The following is a 26,390-nucleotide window of genomic DNA, read 5'->3' on the forward strand; positions in this document are numbered from 1 at the left end:
CAGAGGTTTAACTCTAATGTTTCATTTGAAGTTACTATAACAGTGATCAGTGTTTCCATTAGTTGGGCTCTTAACTCTTATTATATCTTTTGTCTTTTTTTGGCCGCTGTGACAGTGTGTTTGTCAAACACATTTGCAGCAGCAAAGAAAGCTAAAGTGAAATGAAATCAGTTGATGATCTGTTTGTCGTGTCCTTTGATCTCTCTGAATAGAAGAAAGAAAGAGTCCCCTCACAGCTCGTGAGGAGGCGAGAGGCAGGATGTGGTTTTAACAACTGCAGGTGAAGTAAAGTTTAAATGTATAATAAGCTTTCTATCATATGAGATATGTATATGTGACCCTGTATCACAAAACCAGTCACAAGTCGCACGGGTATATTTGTGGCAATAGCCAACAATACATTGTATGGGTCAAAATGATCGATTTTTCTTTTATTCCAACAATCATTGGGATATTAAGTAAAGATCATGTTCCATGAAGATAAATAAATTGTAAATTTCCTACCGTAAATATATAAAACATTTATTTTTGTGAGTGAATGGATCACAATCGCAAACATAAAAGGACAAATTTAAAGGCGATTTTCTCAATGTTTTCGATTTTTTTGCACCCTCAGATTTAGATTCTCGGGCGAATATTGTCCTATCCTAACAAACTATACATCAATGGATAGTTTATTTCTTCATTCTTAAGTCTATTCAGCTTTTAGATGATGTATAAATCTCAATTTCAAAAAAATTACCCATGTGAGTAGTTTTGTGGTCAAGGTGCTTATGTGCTTTTTTGCAAAGAACAGAAAAAGAGACGATCAGAAACACAAGAACTACAACTGACTTCAGCCACAATCTGAGATGAAATCAACTGAAGAGAAAATAAGACATTAAATCTGTGAAGATCTCAGCAGAGGAGGATTAAACAACTCCACAAACAGCATTACCAGCTTCAGTTATTACTAACCAGACTGACTTTATTTCTGTCAGACGTCTACAAAAGTTGTTATGAAGAATTAACAGAGTTTTAACTCTAATGTGTTTCATTTGAAGTCACCATAACAGTGATTAGTGTTCTTATTATATCTTTTGTCTTTTTTGGCTGCTGTGACAGGAAGTAAAAGTCCTCTGTATTTTGTTCCAATCACCTGAATTTGCTAATTCAGACAGGAGAGAGAACTAATTAGTGAAATCAGCTGACTGAGTTCATGGGTGGAATAAACTATGGCAGGACTTCTACTTTCTGACCCCTGGGCTATACACCTCTGCAAAAAACATCTAACTGTGGAGGCCAGTTATTTTACCTTGTAAGGGATTGCTGCATTGTAAGGACAGCCCCAAACTCTTAAGACAGCCCCAATTAAAACCATATAAAAGGTTTTGTTTCCTGTTGCTCGGGGCCACAATTCGGGTGAAGACCTAAACTCATTTCTGTTATTTTTTCCTTTTTGAATTTATTGTCTTTGTATTGTTCTGAACCTTTTTAAGTAAAACGAAGCCATTTTTGTGATTCAAAAAACTTTCAAAACAAGTCTCAGAGTGATTTTTTCCCTAGAAGTATCTTTACTTTGTTGTAGTTTAGATATTAATACTAAGCAAACGCCCAGTGAAACGGACCCAGGGCTGAACTGGATCAGACACCGCAGAGGACCCTGAAACAACTTCTAGCATCTTTACCTGCAGGTAAGGGCAATTTATGATTGAAATAGGTTATGGGAATGTTGTTGAATGATTTAGAGGTTACAGCGGTATACAAACACAACAATGGAGATCAGTGTTTGTTTCAGTTAGGGTTCTGAACCTTGACTTTTTAACATTAGTTTTTCTCTTGCTGCTTGAACTGTGTTTTTGCAAGCCACTCTTGTGTACACACACTGTTTATGAATGCAGTTTGTTATATTGATTATGATGACAAAATCATCATATAGCCTGCTCATTTACTAATCTCATTCAGAGTTTAATACTGTATCAGAAGTAAAACTACAGCAATCAGTTACAGTGTTGAATTTTTTAACACATCATGCAAAACCAAATAAACAAATCTTCATGGTCTTGTAGAAACACAGAGATATAAAAAATCAGCACATGTCTCTCAACAATGGTGGCAATATATATATATATATATATATATATATATATATATATATATATATATATATATATATATTTTTTTTTTTTTCATATTGCAGTGCATGCTAGGTGTTTAATACTATCCTGGAACCCAGCATGAAATCAGCACTATTTCTGAATAAGTGACTGTTCGTTTTTTATTTAAGGGGCTACCGGAGGAGTATTGAGATCTACAGTCAAAATAGACTTGACCCTCCCTTCGCCAGCAATACATTTTTCTATGACCCTCCAAAATGATTGTGAAAAAGGCATGACCCTCCCTGATAATTTATTGATTACTTCTGTACTGGTTTGCGCTAAAATACCAGAGGTGTATAGTCCAGGGGTCAGAAAGTAAAAGTCCTGCCATATTTTTATTCCACCCATGAACTCAGTCAGCTGATTTCCTCCTGGCTAAAAGACTGCTAATTATCAAATCCAGGTGATTGGAACAGAGGAGGACTTCTACTTTCTGACCCCTGGACTATACACCGCTGTAAAATACACACAATTATCTCTCTCTGACACACACACACACACACACACACACACACATACTTTTTAATAATCTTAAAATGAGAATGTTCTCCATTGACGCTGACCCGTCGTCCAATATAATCTACTGCCTGTTTGTCTATAGCCTATATTAAAACTGGTATATTCGGGATTCAGTATGCAGTCTGGGCTGTGACAATATGCGATATGAAATAATTAATCCCTTCCAACTACCAGAGTTATAATAAAGGAGTCCAGACATTAGAAAAATATAAGTCTACACATGTGTTTTATTATTTAATATGAGGAAAATACACATGCGTTACGGACGTGACAACTTTTAGGTGACGAAATATTTTTTAGTAATTTTAGTTTTTAATTTAATTTTAGAATTGGAGCTCATCTCATAAATGAACCAAAACTCAGCGTATAAGGTAGCCTACTTGCCTCACAGACCTGAGACATATATCTATAGAAGATATATATCTTTAAACAGAACAATTCAAAATGAAAGCTTATGCTCTCTGCTTATGTAATCCGTATGAAATGTGCAAAGAAAACACTTGTTCATTAATAAACAATTAAAATGTCTCCTTTCTATATGTGACATATTCATAATCATTACTTTTGCCAGTTCTTTGTGACAGCTTTTAGGTGCTTTATTGGCAGCACCACCCTTACATGTTACATGAAAGTCATCACCGCACCCCGGTTTTGTTGGGTCGGACTCATCTGCTAGCGATGGGGGGCCAAGACTGAGAGAGCTACATGCAGCTACATGGAAAAATATGCACTAAACAAGCCACTTTGAAATTTCGCTGTTTTCATGAAAACAAAAGTTGGGTGACCCTCCCCCTAGACTAAAAAAAGTTGGATGACCCTCACCTCAACAAAGAATAAAAGGACATGACCCTCCCCTATTTTTCTCTGGTGGTCCATTCCATAAATACCGAACGGTCCCTAACTGAAGTACTTTAAGTACAACATTTATTGTTCTAATTTAGCAGACTTTAAGTATACCAATTTAGTATAATAAAAGTACAATTGCAAGGTATTTAAGTAATAAATGAATATGTAATTTGTTTGTAGTATACTTAGCATAAAATAAATGTATTTAAACTATATTTTAGTGTATTTGTTTTCTACTAGGTAGTCTCTGTACTAGGTAGACTGGATTTTGCTACAAAACAAAACTTCTATTAATTTGATAGTGACAGTTTATTTTGTATAGGGAACAACAGCACTTGCATCTGGGTCTAATTCTTCTTGCTTTGTGGGCTCTGAATCATAAAGGTAAGATTGTTTAATTGTATTGTTTATAACATGTTTACTTTTTAGTAAAATACAATGGCAATCTTAAGACAATTAAATCAAAATAAACGTATACTTATATATATATATATATATATATTTTTTTTTTTAATTTAGAGTATTTTAGTCTTTTATATTTTTATAACATTTGCCAATGCTTTTTTATAACACTGCTTACACCTCTTCTTTTTTTTTATTTGTATTTTTTAGATGGATACATTTCGGCCAGCAGAATTGCACCTGGAAGATATTAAAGAATCCATAGATAAACTGGATCTCCCATCAGCCATAAACACAATTAAAAATTACCTTGAAAAGCAAGATCTTGAAGAACTTACCATTGGTATTACAGGGGAGTCTGGTTCTGGAAAGTCCTCATTTGTCAATGCTTTAAGGGGTTTAGGAGATGAAGATGAGGGTTCTGCCAAAACTGGTGTAGTGGAGACCACTATGAAACCTAAGGAATATATTCACCCAAAATACAACAATGTGAAAGTGTGGGATCTTCCTGGCATTGGAACACCAAACTTCAAAGCCCATGAATACCTTGAACAGGTTAACATTAAACGCTATGATGTATTCATTATCATTGCTTCAGATCGATTTAAGGAATGCCATGCTAAGCTGGCCAAAGATATCATAGAAATGGGGAAAAAGTTTTATTTTGTTCGTTCCAAGATTGAACTTAGCATTGCTGCTGAGAAGAGGAAGGCCAACTTTGACGAGAAAAATACACTTCGTTCCATCAGAGAGGACTGTGAAAATGGTTGGTCAATCCTTGGCAGTACATGGCAATACAATTTATACAGTAAACGTCAAAAACTGCAATCACTGTTCTGTTGTTCTGACTTCTATTTTTTTTCTCACATAAAAACCAATGATTATACAATAATTAATAAATATTGTTCATAAATAATAGTCTTCTGATGATATTATTCTTTTTTGCTCTACTTTACAGGTCTGAGAAAGATCAATGTGAAGGATCCTGTTGTTTTCCTGATCTCTTCCTGGGAGTTGGAAAAGTATGATTTCGATCTGCTGCTGGAGAAGATAGAGACAGATCTTCCACAGCATAAGAGGGATGTGCTGCTATCAGCTTTGCCAAATATCACGCTGGAGATTAATGAGAAAAAGAAGAAAGCTCTAGAGAAAGATATCGCAAGAGTAGCCTTTCTCTCTGCTTGTGTGGCTGCGGTTCCTCTTCCTGGTCTTTCATTTGTTGTGGATTCAGCCATTATAATTAAAGAGACAGAAAGGTATTTCAAAGTTTTTGGTCTTGATGATAAATCCTTGCAGAAACTCTGTAAAAGATCTGGGAAGAGCATAGAGCATTTCAAGAGTTTGATGAAGTCTCCACTGCATGGTGGAATAAACCCAGCTTCGGTATTAACCTTGCTGGGCGCTGCATCTCTGGCTCTGGCTGAAGAATCAGCTGAGTATGCTTTGAGTCTCATACCCATTATTGGCTCAGTGATAGCCAGAGGAATGTCCTTTTGCACAGTCTCAGCAATGCTGCACAGAGCTCTGGATGGCATAGCAGATGATGCCAGAAAAGTGCTTTTGGATTCAGTGCAGACTGAAGTGTAAACAGAAAGACACAGACCTGATTGTCTATTTGTAACCAACTGCTATTGGGGTCTTAAACGAATATAAAATCACATCACATAATATCTATTTCTGATATTTACATTTACATGTGTTCATTTAGCAGCTACTTTTAATATACAAATGCAAACAAATCATTCAAAATACAAGACTTGATGTAAAGCTATTGCTGTAAAGTAAAAGTAAAAACTCTTAGTGTTTAATGTTCTGTTGGGATTTTAAGTGTTTCTATTGTCTGAGTTTTGTGTGCCAGCATTGTGTTGAAGAGTAGAGCTGTGCTTCAGTCCAGGATGAGCAGAGAAACACTGATGTTATTCTGCATGTTACTTTATTTAACAGACAGTGATTGTGTAGTTGCTGATGCAGTGACAATCTCTTAGTTAGTTTATTTAAAATCTTAGTTAATACCAGTTGCAAATTCATGTGTGCTATTATTAGCTAGCAGTTATCTGTCTGTGATTTGTTAAATTGATCTTTCTGTTTTAACGTTTTTGTTTAATTTGGTTCACTTTACTTTAATATCAAAAGAAATAAGTTTGTAGTATTGTATGTTCACATTACTAGCACACTATATATATATAAGTTTATAAACCTAAATGGTACTTGGCCAATTTAAGGCAGTTGGTTTCTGCAAATTAAATAAGTTAACTCGAGTTTTAATTTAGTGCAACTGTGGTTTACAGGAAATATACGAGACCATTTTTTTACAGTTTAAAAAAAAACTTTGCAGGTGAAGCTGCAGCCAGTTAATCACAGCAAATTTTCAATGATAAGTTGTACAGTGTATGTTGCTGGCACTTTATTCAAATTCTTTTTTAATGTTTGGGATTTATTTCTTTTTCTTGTCATTTTTTTTGTGTAAATACTTTTGTAATATTGTATTGTATGATTGAAAATAATCAATTTGAATATCTATCCCTCTGGTAACATTTTACATATATGCTGGGCACAATTAATGGTATAAGTTCATAATCTCATATCTTCATCTCATACATCTGTTTTGTAACTACTTTAAGTGCAACTATAACCATATTGTCATTAAACCCTTTCAATTACAAATAATGTGTTAACTGGTTTTGATTTGGTATTGACTTTGAAGTGTTACCTATTGCAATACAATATCGTCACACTAGTGTGGCAATACTCAAGTGAAGGGAAAAGTGAATCACTATTAAATTAATCCGTCTAAACCACCCTGGTGGAGCGGCAGGGAAATAACTCCCAATAAGGACACACAGGTAAGTTGTACCATTTGAAGACAGAGATAACCAGACATGAGCAATACAAAAATACACTTTATTATAAAATCACCAGCGCCAATAAAATTCTCTCACTCTCAGGAATCTCCCAACATTTCATGAGTTCACACTTACATACAATTAAAGGGAGTAAAGTTTAATGCGTATTTGGCATGCTGTCCAGGGGGAGGGCTCTGAGCTCAGAGTTCGGCCCAAAACTACAGTTTTGAGAATACGAGGCATATAGTTTCAAGAAATGTGTTTAAGCAATCGAGAAAAACTGTAATTAACAACAAAATAAACCCACTGTTAGCAAAAGAAATCAAAATCACACACAAAAAAAAAGATATTGAAAACAACCTAGAGCAAACAAAAAGAAACAAACTGAAACCTGAAAACAAACTTGTAAACAAAACAAAATAAAACTGGTAGGCAGCCTGTCGGACGCAATGCTCGTACGCTAGCAGTCCAAGTGACCCGCAAAAGTAACCAAGCTCTAAACCAGCAGCACAGATGCACGTGTGCAAAACAAACAAAACAAACAGAATGTTGCCAGGAAGCAAAACAGCAGCGGCGTCACATGTAGCGTCTTCAGCTAGGGCTTAGAGATAGTGCTTTTCTATTCCCCATTTACCTTCAACAAAAAGACACAAGTCAAACTAAATGCACCGAACCCCAAATGTGAACGTGGGAGAGACATATTTAAAATTTAGGTAGAACAACCACCAAACGCAAAGCTGTATGGTTACTCACAACCAGAGGTGTATAGTCCAGAAGGTAGAAGTCAGAAAGTAGAAGTCACCCATGAACTCAATCAGCTGATTTCACTAATTAGTTCTCTCTCCTGTCTGAATTAGCAAATCCAGGTGATTGTAACAAAATACTGAGGAGGACTTTTACTTTCTGAACCTGGACTTTACACCTCCCCTTACGAAAAAGAAGTTTATTCAAGTGTTCTATTAGTATACTTCTTTTAAACTAAAAATAAGAAAGTATACTTTCAGTCTACTTTTTATATACTTCTCAGAAATATACTTTATGTTCTTCTCAGAAATACCCAGTGGGCATTTGATGTCAATTTGACATCAAATTGATGTCAAAATTACGTCAAGAAATTGGTCAAAAATGAAAATCAAATTGACGTCAAAGTGTTGATGTCAATTTGATGTCAAGATTTGACCTCTGCTGATGTCATTTTGCCAAACAAAAAGGTGAAACGCATGGCCGTACACTTATCACCAGCTTCACTTAAAACTAACCAGATTTACTTTATTTAATTTCCGGTTTAAATATATAATATTTAAATAGTTTAAAATATATTAAACATATTTTGATGACACCATGATGGTGTTTAGCGTTTGCTTTAGTTGGGCTCTTGACCCTTGACTCTTTAATATACAATTTTCTCTGGCTGCTATAACTGTGTGTTAATAAAGCACAACTGTTGTAGCTAAAAAAGCCATGAGATCAGGAGATGTTGGCGGTTTATTGAAGATGATGACAATATCATCATGTAGGTGCCTGAATCGCTGATCTTATTCAGTGTCTAATCTTTGGTTATATAGGACTTGTGATTTTAATGTTGTATTATAATAGAAGCCATTTAATTTAACAGCATGAGAATAATGTTTTTTTTAATTAATAAAGGTTTTTAAAAACATTTAATGCATTAAACTTAACATTATTACTTAGCTATCAAGAATCAGTGTATGACTCTCAACAATGGTGACAATCAATGAAATGCTTCATGCTGCAGTGCATGCTGGGTACCACCAATCAAAACTCACCCATATCTCCCAGCATGCATTGCAGCTTTAATAAATTATGCAGCTGTAGTTGATCTGATTATCTGGATATTTTGTTTGATTGTCACCATTGTTGAGATTCATACACTGTTTCTTGATGTCTGTGTGCGTCTAATTAATGCCATAGATGACAGGGTTTTGTGCACTAAATAGTTTTTAAAAATCAAGTACATTATTTGATAATCAACACTGCTAGACATGCTGTAGAATCAAATTACTTCTGTCATGAATAAAACTGCTTTTAAACCACAAATCCCATATAATCAAAGCATTAGACACTGAACATGATCAGGGATTCAGGCAGTTACATGATGATTTCATCAATAAACAGCCAACATCTCCTGATCTCAGTTTCTGATGGCTTTTTTAGCTACAACAGTTGTGCTTTATAAACACACAGTTATAGCAGCCAGAGAAAATTTATATTAAAGAGTCAAGGGTCAAGAGCCCAACTAAAGCAAACGCTAACCACCATCATGGTGTCATCAAAATATGTTTAATATATTTTAAACTATTTAAATATTATATTTATTTAAACCGGAAATTAAATAAAGTAAATCTGGTTAGTTTAAGTGAAGCTGGTGATAAGTGTACGGCCATGCGTTTCACCTTTGTGTTTGGCAAAATGACATCAGCAGAGGTCAAATCTTGACGTCAAATTGACATCAACACTTTGACGTCAATTTGATTTTCATTTTTGACCAATTTCTTGACGTAATTTTGACATCAATTTGATGTCAAATTGACATCAAGGTGCCCGCTGGGTATACTTCAAATCCCAGCGGGCACCTTGATGTCAATTTGACATCAAATTGATGTCAAAATTACGTCAAGAAATTGGTCAAAAATGAAAATCAAATTGACGTCAAAGTGTCGATGTCAATTTGACGTCAAAGTGTCGATGTCAATTTGACGTCAAGAGTTTGACCTCTGCTGATGTCATTTTGCCAAACAAAAAGGTGAAACGCATGGCCGTATACTTATTACCAGCTTCACTTAAAACTAACCAGATTTACTTTATTTAATTTCCGGTTTAAATAAATATAATATTTAAATAGTTTAAAATATATTAAACATATTTTGATGATACCATGATGGTGGTTAGCGTTTGCTTTAGTTGTGCTCTTGACCCTTGACTCTTTAATATAACTTTTCTCTGGCTGCTATAACTGTGTGTTTATAAAGCACAACTGTTGTAGCTGAAAAAGCCATCAGAAACTGAGATCAGGAGATGTTGGCGGTTTATTGATGAAATCATCATGTAACTGCCTGAATCCCTGATCATGTTCAGTGTCTAATGCTTTGATTATATGGGATTTGTGGTTTAAAATCGGTTTTATTCATGACAGAAGTTATTTGATTCTACAGCATGTCTAGCAGTGTTGTTTATCAAATAATGTACTTGGTTTTTAAAAACTATTTAGTGCACAAAACCCTGTCATCTATGGCATTAATTAGATAATCAGATCAACTCCAGCTGCATAATTTATTAAAGCTGCAATGCATGCTGGGAGATATGGGTGAGTTTTGATTGGTGGTACCCAGCATGCACTGCAGCATGAAGCATTTCATTGATTGTCACCATTGTTGAGAGTCATACACTGATTCTTGATAGCTAAGTAATAATGTTAAGTTTAATGCATTAAATGTTTTTAAAATCCTTTATTAATTAAAAAAAACATTATTCTCATGCTGTTAGATTAAATGGCTTATATTATAATACAACATTAAAATCACAAGTCCTAGATAACCAAAGATTAGACGCTGATTAAGATCAGCGATTCAGGCAATTACATGATGATATTGTCATCATCTTCAATAAACTGCCAACATCTCCTGATCTCAGTTTCTGATGGCTTTTTCAGCTACAACAGTTGTGCTTTATAAACACACAGTTATAGCAGCCAGATAAAATTAAATATTAAAGAGTCAAGGGTCAAGAGCACAACTAAAGCAAACGCTAACCACCATCATGGTGTCATCAAAATATGTTTAATATATTTTAAACTATTTAAATATTATATTTATTTAAACCGGAAATTAAATAAAGTAAATCTGGTTAGTTTTAAGTGAAGCTGGTGATAAGTGTACGGCCATGCGTTTCACCTTTTTGTTTGGCAAAATGACATCAGCAGAGGTCAAATCTTGACATCAAATTGACATCAACACTTTGACGTCAATTTGATTTTCATTTTTGACCAATTTCTTGACGTAATTTTGACATCAATTTGATGTCAAATTGACATCAAATGCCCACTGGGATTGCACTTAAGTATACTTGACTTATACTGACAGAAAAGTCTAAGTATATTTAGCCTATACTTGTTGATCAAGATATACTTAAAAGTATAATTAAGTATTCTAAGTATTTTTGGCTTGTACTTGTGGTTACTATTTTTAATGAGGAGCTTATTAAATACTTTTTTAAAAACATAATATTACACACCGTCTTATAAACTAACATGTTCAGCTTTATATAGTAACAAAGTTTCGGGTGGAATAGCTTATAGAGTAAATAAAACGAGCATGGAAAATAAGTTTATTCAAGTGTTAGTATACTTCTTTTCAACTAAAAAGAAGAAAGCATACTTTTAGTCTACATTTTACATACTTCTCAAAAATATACTTAAATACACTTAAGTGTACTTGACTTATACTGAGAGAAAAGTCCAAGTATATTTAGCCTATACTTGTACTCAATCTTTTGATCAAGATATACTTAAAATTTTAATTATTCAAAGTATACTTGGCTTGTAGTTGTGTTAACTCTTTTGATCGAGTAGCCTATTAAATATACTTTTTTTACATCGTTTTTCATATACAGTCTTATGAAACTTTGTTTGAAAATATTGATTAAAGTGTTGCTATAAAACAGATATGTAAAACATAAAACAGAATCTCTGGATCAAAACACAGGAGAAGAAGAAGCCGAAACATGTGATAGAAGATTGCTCACTCAAATGTAAAATAATGTGACATCAAACATTAAACAGCTTGTAAATCAAAACTGCTTAATGTTTCCAAATGAAATGAAGCGTAGGCCTAACCCATGAAGAGAAAACGACTGTGAAGCTTTGGGGGTGTTGGACTCGATCTACTCCACCTGTGTTTTGATCATCGTTCTGGATCTGATCAAGGCGTAGTCTTTGACAAAAATGTGATTTTTCTCAACTATTTTCTCAACATTTTAACAAAATGTTCCCTTTCTTTATGAAACTTACTGACATTTAAGTGTTGATAAAAAAGGATGAAGCTAATAAAATGTTTTTAAAATTAAAGTAGAATTAAAGGTATTTTTCAAGTATAAAAAATAACATTTGAACATAGTAGTATACTGTAGGCCTACTGCAACTGCAAAAATTGTATATAAATAGTAAACTGTAAGTATAATGTTAAGTTCACTTAAAGAAAACTTATAGAATAAAACTACTTAACTAGTAGTTTACTGAGAGTACATTAAAAGTAAACTTGTAGAATAAAACTACTAAACTAGTAGTTTACTGAGAGTACACTAAAAGAGTAAAAATAATATATAAATGGTAGCCTGGTTAACACCAGACCCTTCTCAGTTGAAACTGAGTGTAGGGTCTGGAGAAGCTACCGTAGCTCAAATTCCTCTGGGCGCAATTGGATAGTCTTAAAAACAGTCAGAATGATGAAGCACTGTAAACCCAGATTTTGTTTCTAATTAAACTTACGAGTAATCATTACTTATTCTTTTATGTTTAGTAAAAACCTGCTATCATTACTAAACAACATTAGTTGTTGTTTGTACTATTTAGCTGAAAGATTCATTGCACTAATCATGTTAAGCTGAGATAATGTTAAGCTTCTGTAAGGGAGGGGCGTGGCCTATTTAAACAGGTGACAGTGCGCAGAGTGTGCCATTGCAAGTTTGAACCGAAGACGAACATTACCAGCTTAACTTATTACTAAACAGACTGACTTTATTTCTATCAGACGTCTACAAAAGATCTTGTTGAGAATCAACAGAGGTTTAGATGTTGATTATTTATCGTTTCATTTGTAGTCACCATGATGGTGAAAGGTGTTGGCTTTAGTTGGGCTCTAGCCTTTGATATTTAAACATTATATTTTCTCTGACTGCTATAACTGTGAGTTTAAAAGGCACAATAGTTATAGCAAAAAGCTAGGAGTAATGTGATCTATAAATCTCCTTCAGCGTCGCTGTGCTGTCGGCATCATGTTAATCCCTCCTCAAACATTTATGATTGGTATGCCGGAAGTATATATACATGGTAAACTATAAGTATGATGTTAAGTTCACTTAAAGAATACTACTAGTTTAGTAGTTTTATTCTACAAGTTTTCTTTTAATGTACTCTCAGTAAACTACTAGTTTAGTAGTTTTATACTACAAGTTTTCATTAAGTGAACTTAACATTATACTTATAGTTTACCATTTCTATATTATTTTTACTCTTTTAGTGTACTCTAAGTAAACTTGTAGTATAAAACTAATAAACTAATAGTTTACTGAGAGTACACTAAAAGAGTAAAAATAATATAGAAATGGTAAACTATAAGTATAATGTTAAGTTCACTTAAAGAAAACTTGTAGTATAAAACTACTAACCTAGTAGTTTACTGAGAGTACATTAAAAGAAAACTAGTTGTGCACTTAAAGTTTACTACTGTTACACTTATAGTACACTTAAACATATACTTTTATATACTTCAAGTGGGCCAATTTAGTCCCAAGCGGTATTAAAATAGTACACTTACAAGTTTACTACTAGTACATATTGACATTAGTATACTTACTACATAAAGTATACTTAAAAATATACTTGAACATTACTCAAGTATACTTCATAAAATTAACTTGAAGTATACTTTTTTTTCGTAAGGGTCTGTACACGTAATAAACTTCATTAAAGCCCGCCCCTTGAAACACTTGTCAGCTGAATGTGCTTAATCAAAGCGTGCAAGGGCATGACACATACTTAGTGCATATACAAGACAAAGGCTATATACGTGTACGTGACTAGCTATTTTCATAAACGGACATTTCACCCTCAACGTTTTCAAAAATAACATTGTGCACACCTGTCAGTTTTCAGAAAAGTGTTAGTTTACACTAGTGATGGGCAAATGAAGCTTTGGTGAAGCACTGAACCACTTAGAAGAATTGTTTTGAAAATGGGTTCATTACTCGAAGCTTCAGTAACAGCGACCTCGCCTGGTGAAGTGTAAAGGCTGCATCTAAATTATCCCGGCTAGATAGTGGACAGGAGGCTTTAAGACGAGTGAAATAAATGTAGTACACACACACACACAATGGGCAATGAAACTTGTGGGCAATGAACTCAAAGATTGGCAAATTGAGAAAAAATGCCGACAGATTATATACGTTACATTTTGCGTCAGATATCAACGCAGAGAGAGAGAGAGAGAGAGAGAGAGAGAGAGAGAGAGAGAGAGAGAATATATATAAACCCAGCTAACAGACTTTTGTTATAAGAACGTTCTCCAAATATGCCGTGTTGGTTTTGGGAACGTGAAAAATGTCCAGTTTTGTTGACGTTAGAGGAACGTGTTTTAAAAGGTATAATGTTCCTCAGACGTTTTTTGATGTCCCCAGACTGTGTATGTGAAGTTTTAGCTCAAAATACCCAACAGATAATTTTTTACAGCATGTTTAAATTGTCATTTTTTGGTGCTCAGAAAAACGCGCTGTTTTAGTGTGTGCCCTTTAAATGCAAATGAACTGCTGCTGTCCGCACAGGGGGCGGAGCCTCATGAGCTCGCACTGAGAGCAGGGACAGGTTAAAGCTATAGTAATGTTGGAGAGCTAGCAAGAATTTGAAAGCGGCACCTCTTCTAAGCTCCACCCCCTCCCGTCAGTACTCCGTCCAAAGCTACGCCCCCACAAACATGAACGTGCATCCACAGTCGGAGTCCACAAAACACATATGCCACATCACCACAGTTGTCCCGTTTATAAGCAATATATTAACGTCATTTTATCACAATTATAATGCAGACACTTGCGACTGTGGCTGTGCAATATGTTCAAAATGTCATGTCCTAAAAGTCAGATAAGCAGTATGTACCTACGACCTGTAACGCAACTGGCTTACACCGACAGAGAAGCTAATGTTAGCATTGGGCTAATACTAGCTACAAAAGTAGCTACGTTGCCTAACGTAACATATATCATGGAAATAACAAATCCCCCCGAAGCAAAACAAATAATTACCTGTCCAGCAGAAAGACCGCAACCTCGGCATCGCTTTTCAGGCCCTACAGCTCCCTCAGTTGTCTCCACCGTTCAAATGCTGCACCAATGTTGACGCGAGTTTGTCCTCTGGCTTTATCCAGTGCCTGTTTCGTTGCAGCCTTTTCTGCCTCTTCTTTTTTTAGGCTTTTTATCAGGGCGAGCAGTTACCAGCAAAGCTGGCATTGGTAGTTTTTGCTGCATTTTCTCTTCCATTGTGCCGCAAACTCCTGCTTACTCGGTGTAGTGAGCTGAATATTTCCGGGAAGGTGACATGTGATGAGTGCACGCAGGGCAGCGCATGCAGTGGGGCTCGGGCACGAGACATGAAGGCATCTGATTGGTTCTTTACATTCGCACCGAGTGGCAGTGATTGGTCAGAGTTTTTACTGTCCTGCAGCTGCTACAGAGGTCTGGGGCCGTATTCACAAAGCATTTTATCTTACCACTAGGAGTACTCCTAAATCGCACTAAAAGATTTTAGCTAGGAGTTTTCTCTTAAAAGTTATTCACAACGCCTTTCAGACCTACTCTTAGTAAAGAAAAATGACAACTCCTAAACTAAGAGTGAGTCTTTGTTGCTATGGATGACGTCATTACTCATGCACGAGCTTGACTGAAGTGACCACCTTGATTGGCTGATGATTGTAACGCGGGAATGATTCCAAACCCCTCCCCTACGATGATGAGTGACAGGTGACAGGTCTGTGAATGCGTGCGCTACACAAGTAGTGCGAAGGACAGAAGATGATGAATAACTGAATAAATAGCCTAAATGAATAAAGAGTAAGAAAAAAACAAATAGCCTAGTAGCCTAATGAAACATATGGATTGATGCAATATCTTTGCAACATTATTGAATTAATATGTCACTATATGCCTCTGCCTACGTTTGCAAAGAGAAGAACATTTTAATTTGATTCACAATCAAACGTTACAATTAGTTTACATGCAATGAATGAGTAGCCTAGTTTTGGTTGTTGTTTGTGGCGTTATTGCATCCCTAGTTATGCCTACAATGCAAAATTGTTCCCTCTCGATTGGAAGCTCCTGTAGCCGCCGTATACGCATTTCAAAACATCGCAACGTGAAATGCCACAAAAAGCGGTTTGTGAATCGGTCTTAGTGAGTTAGGAGTCCTCTAGACTTCTTTTAAGCTGTCCCAGGCTTAGGTGCTACTTTTAGGGCTAAAATGCTTTGTGAATTACTCTTAGTCAAAAAAATTAGGAGTCCTAAAGTTACGAGAGACACGCCCATTATTTTTAGGAGTTGCTCCTAAATTCGCCAGTTAGGAGCTACTTTTAGCCTTAAAATTCTTTGTGAATACGGCCCCTGATTGTTTTCATTCCTTTTTCTGAACACATAATGTATTGACTACTCTCGGGATGGAAGGACCATTTCACCCAGTATAAAAAAAAAGTGTTTCTGAACAGGATTACCTACTATAGCTTTAATCTACCTTGATAATATCAGGGGCCGTATTCACAAAGCATTTTATCTTACCACTAGGAGTACTCCTAAATCGCACTAAAAGATTTTAGCTAGGAGTTTTCTCTTAAAAGTTATTCACAACGCCTTTCAGACCTACTCTTAGTAAAAAAAAATGACAACTCCTAAACTAAGAGTGAGTCTTCGTTGCCATGGATGACGTCATTACTCATGCACGAGCTTGACTGAAGTGACCACCTTGATTGGCTGATGATTGTAACGCGGGAATGATTCCAAACACCTCCCCTACGATGATGAGTGACAGGTGACAGGTCTGAGAATGCGTGCGCTACACAAGTAGTGCGAAGGACGGAAGATGATGAATAACTGAATAAATAGCCTAAATGAATAAAGAGTAAGGCAAAACAAAAAGCCTAGTAGCCTAATGAAATATATGGATTGATGCAATATCTTTGCAACATTATTGAATTAATCTGTCACTATATGCCTCTGCCTACGTTTGCAAAGAGAAGAACATTTTAATTTGATTCACTATGAAACGTTACAATTAGTTTACATGCAATGAGTAGCCTAGTTTTGGTTGTTGTTGGTGGTGGTGTTGCATACCTAGTTATGCCTACAATGCAGAATTTTTCCCTCGCGATTGGAAGCTCCTGTAGCCGCCGCATGCGCATCTCAAAACATCGCAACGTGAAATGCCACAAAAAGCGGTTTGTGAATAGGTCTTAGTGAGTTAGGAGTCCTCTCGACTTCTTTTAAGCTGTCCCAGACTTAGGTGCTACTTTTAGGGCTAAAATGCTTCGTGAATTACTCTTAGTGAAAAAAATTAGGAGTCCTAAAGTTACGAGTGACACGCCCATTATTTTTAGGAGTTGCTCCTAAATTCGCCAGTTAGGAGCTACTTTTAGCCTTAAAATTCTTTGTGAATACGGCCCCAGAACAGAAACTCTCAGTTGCAGTGTTCATTTCATTCGGAGTCGGACAATAATGCCCACAGAGCCAGAGAATATATGCTGTATGGAGATAGAACAGGTATAGTTTAGTTTAATTACGGTTATAATTTATTTGTCATCTGCTTTTATCCACTATCAAGCCTGCTGTGGCAGACCCAAATGATGACCAAAATATACTGATGAGTTCAGTTAAGTTTATTGTTCCTCACACAAAAGATGAAGCGTTAGTTTTACTCCAGAGAATCACTGTAAGAGCTGAATAAACACAGTATAAGAAGTGTGCATTAAAGTCTTATCCATAAACTCTCTCTCTCTCCCTTTCATTATCATCAACATACACAGCGAGGTACACAAAACGCTCGTTACAACTAACAGTAAACTAATATATGCACACCTTTTCAGTGGGTGCTTGATAAACTGGTAAACCTTATATCTGTAAAATGACTTGATGAGCTGTCATAAAGTGCGCGCTCTGACTTTCATCTCTGCCGTGGTCAGTAACGTTAGGCCTGTTGCCAGGGCTGGACTGGGACAGAAAATCGGCGCCCTGGCATTTTGGCCCAGACTGGCCCACTACATATGATCATAAACACCACCCATCTTTGAACGCCTTTGAATATGTTTTTGTTCAACTCCTATTCTTTAAAACCACTAATGCCACACTGTAAAAAATTTACTGTAGAATTTACAGCAACTTACTGGCAATTTTGGTTGCCAGTAAGCCTGTAAATTTTACAAGAGTCCTGTAAAACATCAACTACAATTTAACAGTAAAAATACAGCACTAACAAATTGCTGTAAAATTTACAGCAACTTACTGGCAATTGTGGTTGCCAGTAAGCCTGTAAATTTTACAAGAGTACTGTAAATCATAAACTTCAATTATACTGTAAAATTATACAGCACACCTGTAAAAGCAGCAAAACAAGAACAGGTGTGAATTTACAGTTCTTTAATGTAATCTTTACAGTATGTTACTGTTATTAATAATGTACTGAATTAAAACCTGAGATAACTCACTTCATTTGAGGAAATTGATTGGTCAATTGCCATTAAATATTTACTAGAAACATCAATTTAACTAAATCCTACTAGTGATCATCATCACACAAGAATGAGTTGAAAAACTTAAAAACATCATCAATGCATCAGCAACTACACAGTCACTGCCTTTAAATAAAGCAACATGCAGCATAACATCTGTGTTTCTCTGCTCATCCTGGACTGAAGCACAGGCTCTACTCTTCAGCACAATGGTGACACACAAAACTCAACAGAAACCCTTTAAATCCCAACAGATCATTAAACCACTAGCATATCTCCACTATAGCATTATGTGCAAAAACACATCAAATCACACAAAGCAAATCACAGAATTGTACTTTTTTGTTTAGTAAATATGACTGTAAGATTTTACTGTAAACAACTGACTTAAGCCACAGCTTTAGATGAAATCACCTGAAGAGTGATAATCATAATCAGACTTAATGAGAAATAACTGAGGTTTAGATGTTGATGATGTATTGACAATATTTCATTTGAAGTTACCATGATCGTGATTAGTGCTTTCTTTAGTTGGGCTCTTGACTCTTTATTTCTTTAACATTAGTTTTTCTTTCGCTGCTATAACCATATCTTTATAAGACAAGCTTGTTATAGCAATAAAAGCAAAGTAAAATATGCAGTGGTGTTGATGGTTGAGTATTGATGCTGGGGTATCAATGTCTAGTGGAAGATATGCTGATGTTGACCAGAGTCTATTCTCAAATTATGAAAAATTGATTGTAATAGTCATATGATACTACAACATGTCATGAGATCAGATAATTTGTGTTTTACATATTTACAAATCACAAAACTTCTAAATTTACAGGAACACACATATATCAAGAATCAGCATATGAACCTCAACAATGGTGACAAACAAAATATTCAGATAAACAGAAACTCTGAACATCACAAATCAAGCTACTAAAAAGTCATATCAAAAACAACAACAAAAATAAAAGCACATGGTAAAAATAAAAGAAAATAATACATTTCAGCTACATAATTTATGCATGCCGCATTGCATTCTGGAAATTATGTACTATGGTGGTACCCAGCATACATTGCAACATGAAGCTTTTCATTTGAATGTCACCATTGTTGAGATTCATACGCTGATTGTTGATGTCTGTGTGTGAGAAAATAACACAGCATTTTAAAACTTTCTATGCATTATATATTTTAAAATCTGTTCAAATTATAATAATGCCGTGGGATGTCATATGTGTATTCTTAACCAATCATTCGAAGTGACCCACATGATTGCTTGAGAATAGATTAAAGTGTAAATGAAATGAAGTACAGTCTTGTAAGCTCTATTGATGACATCATCAATACAGAGCCATTTACACCAGAGCACTTTTCTCTCTGCTTTTTTGCTCTAACTGTTGTGCCTCACAAACACACAGTTTAAGCAGCCAGAGAAAAACATAATGTTCAAATGTCAAGGGCAAGAGCCCAGCTAAAGCCAACACTGATCACCATCATGGTAACAATAAAAAAAAAAAACCATCAACATCTAAACCTCCGTTAATTCTCAAAAAGACCTTCTGATTATGACAGAAATAAAGTCAGTCTGGTTAGTAATAAGTGAAGCTGGTAATGCTGTTTGTGGAGTTGTTTAATCCTCCTCTGCTGAGATCTTCACAGATTGAATGTCTTATTTTCTCTTCAGTTGATTTCATCTAAAGCTGTGGCTTAAGTCATTTGTTTACAGTAAAATCTCAGTGTCAAATTTACTAAACAAAAAAGTACAATTCTGTGATTTGCTTTGTGTGATTTTATGTGTTTTTGCACATAATGCTATAGTGGAGATATGCTAGTGGTTTATTGATCTGTTAGGATTTAAAGGGTTTCTGTTGAGTTTTGTGTGTCACCATTGTGCTGAAGAGTAGAGCCTGTGCTTCAGTCCAGGATGAGCAGAGAAACACAGATGTTATGTTGCATATTGCTTTATTTAAAGGCAGTGACTGTGTAGTTGCTGATGCATTGATGACATTTTTAAGTTTTTCAACTCATGCATGTGTGATGATGATCACTAGTAGGATTTAGTTAAATTGATGTTTCTAGTAAATATTTAATGGCAATTGACCAATCAATTTTTTCAAATGAAGTGAGTTATCTCAGTTTTTAATTCAGTACATTGTTAATAACAGTAACATACTGTAAAGATTACATTAAAGAACTGTAAATTCACAGCTGCTCTTGTTTTGCTGCTTTTACAGGTGTGCTGTATAATTTTACAGTATAATTGTAGTTTATGATTTACAGCACTCTTGTAAAATGTACAGGCTTACTGGCAACCACAATTGCCAGTAAGTTGCTGTAAATTTTACAGCAATTTGTTAGTGCTGTATTTTTACTGTTAAACTGTAGTTGATGTTTTACAGGACTCTTGTAAAATTTACAGGCTTACTGGCAACCAAAATTGCCAGTAAGTTGCTGTAAATTCTACAGTAAATTTTTTACAGTGCATGTAATGAGTGAATATAAACGAGTGAGAGTTAACAGATTAAATAAGTACAAAATTGTAATTTATTAATACAATTGAACTATACTCCACAGTGATGAATCCAAAAAACAAGCCATAAGCTGCATTGGCATAGCAATACCAGTGTTTCTCACAGTAATTTTGGTAAAACTGTGGTGGGTTGACCTCAGTCCTTCTAGGTGGGTTTGAGGGCATGCTCCCCCAAAGAAAATTTTGTGCATTTTAATTTTAAATTCATCAATCTGATGCAGTTTGAGGGTTCAAAATTAAAAGCTCCATTTTCAGTGTGAAAATATAACAAAGAAAAAATCAAACCTCTTTTAGTAACAGTGTCTGTCTATATTACACTACTACATAATAATAGTTATAATATTAATCTCATGACAGTAGCCTAATAGCCATATATTGTAAAACAAATGCACTGAAAAATTAAGAAAACTTTCATAATTAGTTTTGTACTAATTTCTATACTTGAAAGAGATAAGCACATGATCTTTTATTTTGACGGAAACTGCATCATTTTGGCGGATAAAACATGGATAAAACCGCGTCTCATTAAACCTCTAGTAAATTTCTGTAATCGTCAACTATGCAGATGTGGAAATAATCTGTAACTGGGTTATGGGTTCCTACACTCATAGCCAAAGTGTTTTGAAAGTAGTTCTGCTTACCGCAGGCTCTACACTTTCTCATCTCTCTCCTGATATTCCTCACTATCCTCCTCGTCAGCCACTGGAGCTGATGAAGGTCCTGCTGCTGCAGAAAACATATATATCTTGACACATTTTACAGCGTCTGCTTGAAGGGCCTGTATCTTTCACGCTATTTCTCTGCACATTCCTTGCGTTTCCTCTCCATCTCTCAGACTATTTTGACACTTGACTGACTGCACGCTTGCTCAGAGGGGGGGGGGGGGGGGGGTGTTTAAAGATGTGATTGGGCCAGCCCAGTGTCAATCAAGAAAAGAACCAATGGGCCGCTGATCTACGCGTTTCATGGGCCGGTCTGTCAGTGGAAAAAAAACAACGCTTACCTTTTTTTGACCAATGCATTACACCGGCACTAACCCAGCGCCATCAATTAAACAAAACGAATGGGCCGCCGATGTACGAGTTTTATGGGCCGTAAAAAAAAACAAAAAACAGTATGAGATCAGATGTATCGGCCCAAAAGCACGTCGGCCCACCGGGCATTTGCCCGGTATGCCAGATCATAGATATATATATAAACACTAGATACCTCGTACGCGCTGTTGGCCAATGGAGGTCGACGTCCGCACACGGCGGCCATCTTGCGACAGGGTGCTCGCTCACTCGTTTAATGGTGCATGTACTTTAAAATAACCATAACTTGCTCAATTTTCTACCGATTTTCAAACGGTTTGGTTTGTTATAAACGTCAGAGATGTAGTTACGACACTGCATACATAAACTGCATACATATGAAAAATTATAACATGCATGTTCAAGCATTCGGAATTATAGCCATGTTAATAACGTTTGTAAGAAACCAAACCGTTTGTAAATCCGTCGAGATTTCATCGAGATATGAGGATTTGTGTACGTGCTGATCATTCACCTTAATGCACAGAGCACTGCCGTAAGATGGCCGAACGGTGATGCCGGAAGTGACTGCGCCATAAGACATCTAGCGTTTATATATGATATCTATGTGCCAGATTACCAGTCCAGCCCTGCCTGTTGCTCCGGAGACCGTAAGCTGGATCACAAACAGTACAGATCCATCCTCGAGTAACAACGAGAGTAAAGACTGCTATGTTCATTCTTACATCCACCAACAAAACACCTCAATCGCTTAGGAGACATTCTTGTCTACAGAGGCTCAAGCCAGCGTCGAAACAATGGAGGACTCTGTGTCCAGCTCACTCAGGGCGGGGCTATGCTCAAACTGCAGTCTGTCAATCAACAGTCGTGGGAGGGGCCTGTGCAATTCTACGTCACACTGCATAGAATCTTAGAACCGCTCGTTCTGAGACATTGCTTATGATTTATTGAGATTGTAAAAAAACCACTGGGTGGATTTTTTATCATTCTAGGGTGGTTTTCCTCACACACTGCCAACACACATTTATGTTCAAACACCATGTAAAAGTGAATTTTGCATAATAGGTGCCCTTTAATAGAATGTTATTTAAAGGTTAGTGTCCCAGCCAGCACAGCCATGTGGGGCCCAAATGGCTTTGACCTGGGCTATCTAACTGGGGCCAAGCCAGTTTTGCCCCCAGTTTCCATGTAGGCCCCACATGGGTTTGCCCAGATGAAATGAACACTGCTTAGTGTGCACACTACAGGCTGTTTAATGTAACACTTAATCAGTGTTGGAGGTAATGAGATAATTAAGTGATTGAATAATGTGTTAAATGAGATGATGATTTTGCAATTATGCTGCCATGATTAATGCTTGATTTGCTTTAAAGTGATGTAACCTAAATAATAATAAGGCTTTTGCTTAAATGGATGTATGTAACCCAATTACTAATACTACACTGAATATGTATTGTGTGATTTTACTTTTGTTAAGAAAACTATTTACTTGCATGAAACATATGTATTGACTGATTTAGGGTAGAAAACACTTATGTATTAGAAATAGTTTTTATGATAAATGGAAAATGTACTAGTTAAGGTATGTGTTGCAGACGATTAGGAGAAGAAAACAGAGAAAGAGAAGTCGGAGGCGCCGTGAAGAGATACGCCGTAAACAACTGAGAGCCGTGTCGAAGGAGTTGGCAGAACTCCATTTGATGACGTCAGAGGAGAGTCTGGAACCTGCATTTCGAAGTCTGCGTATAAAAGACTGAGAGAGAGACTGAACTGGTGGAGACTGAATAGCGCAGTGTCCCTCGACGCCTACAACCAGCTGATTGTTGAAACTTATTATTGTAACCTAACTGTAACTTTGATATAACTTTTGTTAACTTTAATAAAACCGTATATTATATTATTGGCAAGAGATTGTCTACCTGAGTTATAATTCAAGAGCCTTAAGCAAGAACTGACCACAGGGAAGTCTGCTGAACTAATTGTAAGTATTTTTGAATGCTTATAGTTTTGTCCGGATTCGACTTTCCTTACCTACCTGAGAATAATAAATAAATAGGTAAAAGGTGTAAAGGTTAAAGGACACACCATAAAACATGGCGCCCAACGTGCTTTAATTGTCTAATTACTGGCCAGAATTAGACAATTGAGCGCTTGCCAAATAGAGTAAGCGTGAATATGCTTAAGGTTACATAGTTAATGTAATATAGAAATTACTACACATAAGTCGACTAAGCAGAGAAAAAGCCCTGACAGGGCGGAAATATAGTATTTTAAGAAAATCCGTGAAAGGGTCAAAATACTCTATTTACAGAGTAAAAGTATTTGCAAATACAACCTAGAGAGAGAAAGAAAAAAAAAAATTCAGAGAGAGTGGAAAGATTAATGCTATGAGCATACCCAGACAGGGTAAAGATTAATATAAAAATAAAATTCCGAGAGAGTGGAAAAATGAATACTAATAAAACCCAGAGAGGGTTGAATGTGCACATGAGAAAAATTTAAGAGTGAAGACAAGTTTGATAGGCCAATATAAAAAGTGAAGAAATCACTAAATAGCTCTATAATAAAGAGGCTAAGCTATGGCAACTAAAGCTAAAGACAAATCAAGCAATATTTTTATTCAGGCATATACATGGGGCGATTCTCGTGTATTAGGATGGCAAAAAATTGCCTTACAGGCAGAAACATCAATCCAGGAGACGGACCCAAGAGAAATACTCCTTTGGCTTCCCTCCAAGGAGGGACTGCAGTCAGGAAACTTCACTGAAAGTGAAGTGGGTCTGGCAGTATTGCGATGGATGCAAGAAATAGCAAAACATGAAAACTGTACAATACAATTACAGTGCACAACTCCAGAGGCGGAAAATATAATCAAAACTATTAGCAAACAAGATGAAGGTAAAATAGAGATTTACGACATGTGTGGTAAAGCGTTAAAAAGAGAAAAAGGACAAATACCAGACATGGAAAGAGTTAAAAAATACCAGATGGGTATCAACGACTTTGAACAAGCGGAAGCAATCCGTTTGACAATACCGGTAATTGAAGATGAGGACCGGGCCAGTGTTATTACAATGGCCCATGAACACACCCCTACACCAGAATCATACGAGCTGCAAATAGGCAGAATAAGACTGCTTGTTAGAGACAGTTTAATCAAAAGAACAGAAGGAGGTGTTGTAATACTAAATGGAAATAAACAAATGATAACTGGCTCTGGAACAGCTGGGGCAATTTTCAATAAACTAGGTAAACAGGCCTTACAGGAGATAGAAAATATGAGAGCCCAGCTTGGACCGCAACATGCAGCGACAGTGAGAATAACCTCTGGCCTTCCACAGTGGAATTATGTGGCACATACAGTAATGACCGATTGCAGAGATGAATTTTGTGATGCTGACCGCTCCTGGTTAGAGGCCAGGACAATAACAACAGCAGTAATAAAAGAAACACTAAGCAGACAGGAAAATCAAATACATATGACTTTAATGGGTACAGGTCAATATAAACACCCAGCAAATTCAGTAATAGACGGCATATTATCGGGAATTACAGATATGTCCCAGGAAGGTCAATTGACCATAAATCTATTAATGTCTAACATAAATCAGGATAAACTTGAAAAAAATCTTGAGAAAAGGGAGGAAAGAGACCAGCCGGGACCCTCTCAGACATCTGCTCCTCTGTGGACTGTTCCTGTAACAGAGAGAAAAATACAACAGGGTGAGATGGAGTCGGAGGACGAATCTGATGTGTCAGAATTCGAATACGATTCGGACATATCAGATTCCTCACCATTTTCTATAGATAGTGACAGCAGTGAAACACAAAATATTTACAAAGAAACTAGACTGCGGAATAAAAGGGGAGGACAAATAGAATTAAAAAGAGTGACAGACCAAATAGAAAACGATTGGCCGGAAGTTCGGGTAAAAGGAATTTCATTCAAAAATCCTACCAGTGAGAAAAGAGGTAGAACATTAACAAGACATTTGAACAAGAAGATTGTTAATGATAGAAGCTTAACTTACGGACAGATAAGATCGGCAAGTAGATCACCATCTGCCCAGAGAATCGCTCGGACAGAGGGATGGTCGAACACAGGCAAAAATGCGTTGTATCAGGAAGGATACGCGTATAATAGACAAATAGTTAAAGAGCTGGAAAAAGTAGTTTGTTCATTAAAATCAGAAATTAAAAGTCTGAAAAAAGAAATAGAAACATTAAAATGTACGGAAACAATAGGACTGAAGGACAGAATTAAGGAGGACCGGGATAGACAGGTCACTAGTCAAAGAAAAACAGTCAGGATTCGGCCGGCGACTCCTGGATTTACAACTTCTCATAGACAATTAGAGGTTGCGACTCCACAAGAAACTGAAGAAAACGTACTCGGTTACTAAACGTAACCTCTGTTCTCTCTAGAGAGGGAATGAGTATTGTGTAAGTAGCTTACGCTGCGGGAAAGTCTCCTTTCTCGAGATACTGAAGCCAAAAAATTATCCTTAATTTTTAATAATCTTGTCAACGCAGTGCGGCAGCCTGCAGACCTAGGGCAGGCGACTCGCGTGCCCATTGGCTGCCCTGCGGCA

The 26,390-nt window shown here is 36.2% G+C and overlaps 2 protein-coding genes across 10 annotated transcripts in view; both read left to right on the forward strand.

Moving 5' to 3' along the window:
* Nucleotides 1–26,390, forward strand: part of LOC308695541 (uncharacterized protein) — a gene marked incomplete at both ends in the record, with an annotated part of 375,246 nt that overhangs the window by 268,400 nt on the left and 80,456 nt on the right. The window lies entirely within an intron of this gene.
* LOC308700698 (interferon-inducible GTPase 5-like) lies at nucleotides 1,389–6,566 on the forward strand. 9 transcript variants are annotated; one of them, XM_081382453.1, is made up of 6 exons: nucleotides 1,389–1,673; nucleotides 2,267–2,368; nucleotides 3,826–3,887; nucleotides 4,116–4,460; nucleotides 4,584–4,671; nucleotides 4,864–6,566. In XM_081382453.1, exons 4-6 carry the CDS (start codon nucleotides 4,116–4,118, stop codon nucleotides 5,490–5,492), a joined length of 1,062 nt encoding a protein of 353 aa, XP_081238579.1. In that variant the 5' UTR covers nucleotides 1,389–1,673; nucleotides 2,267–2,368; nucleotides 3,826–3,887; the 3' UTR covers nucleotides 5,493–6,566. The 9 variants fall into 9 exon arrangements, with proteins under 9 accessions (XP_081238579.1, XP_081238575.1, XP_081238576.1 ...); XM_081382449.1 differs by having other exon boundaries at nucleotides 4,116–4,671; XM_081382450.1 differs by having other exon boundaries at nucleotides 3,836–3,887; nucleotides 4,116–4,671.

The sequence above is a fragment of the Scardinius erythrophthalmus genome (genome assembly GCF_964197995.2).
Source record: "Scardinius erythrophthalmus genome assembly, chromosome: 1".
In the NCBI taxonomy this organism is placed as follows: Eukaryota; Metazoa; Chordata; class Actinopteri; order Cypriniformes; family Leuciscidae; genus Scardinius; species Scardinius erythrophthalmus.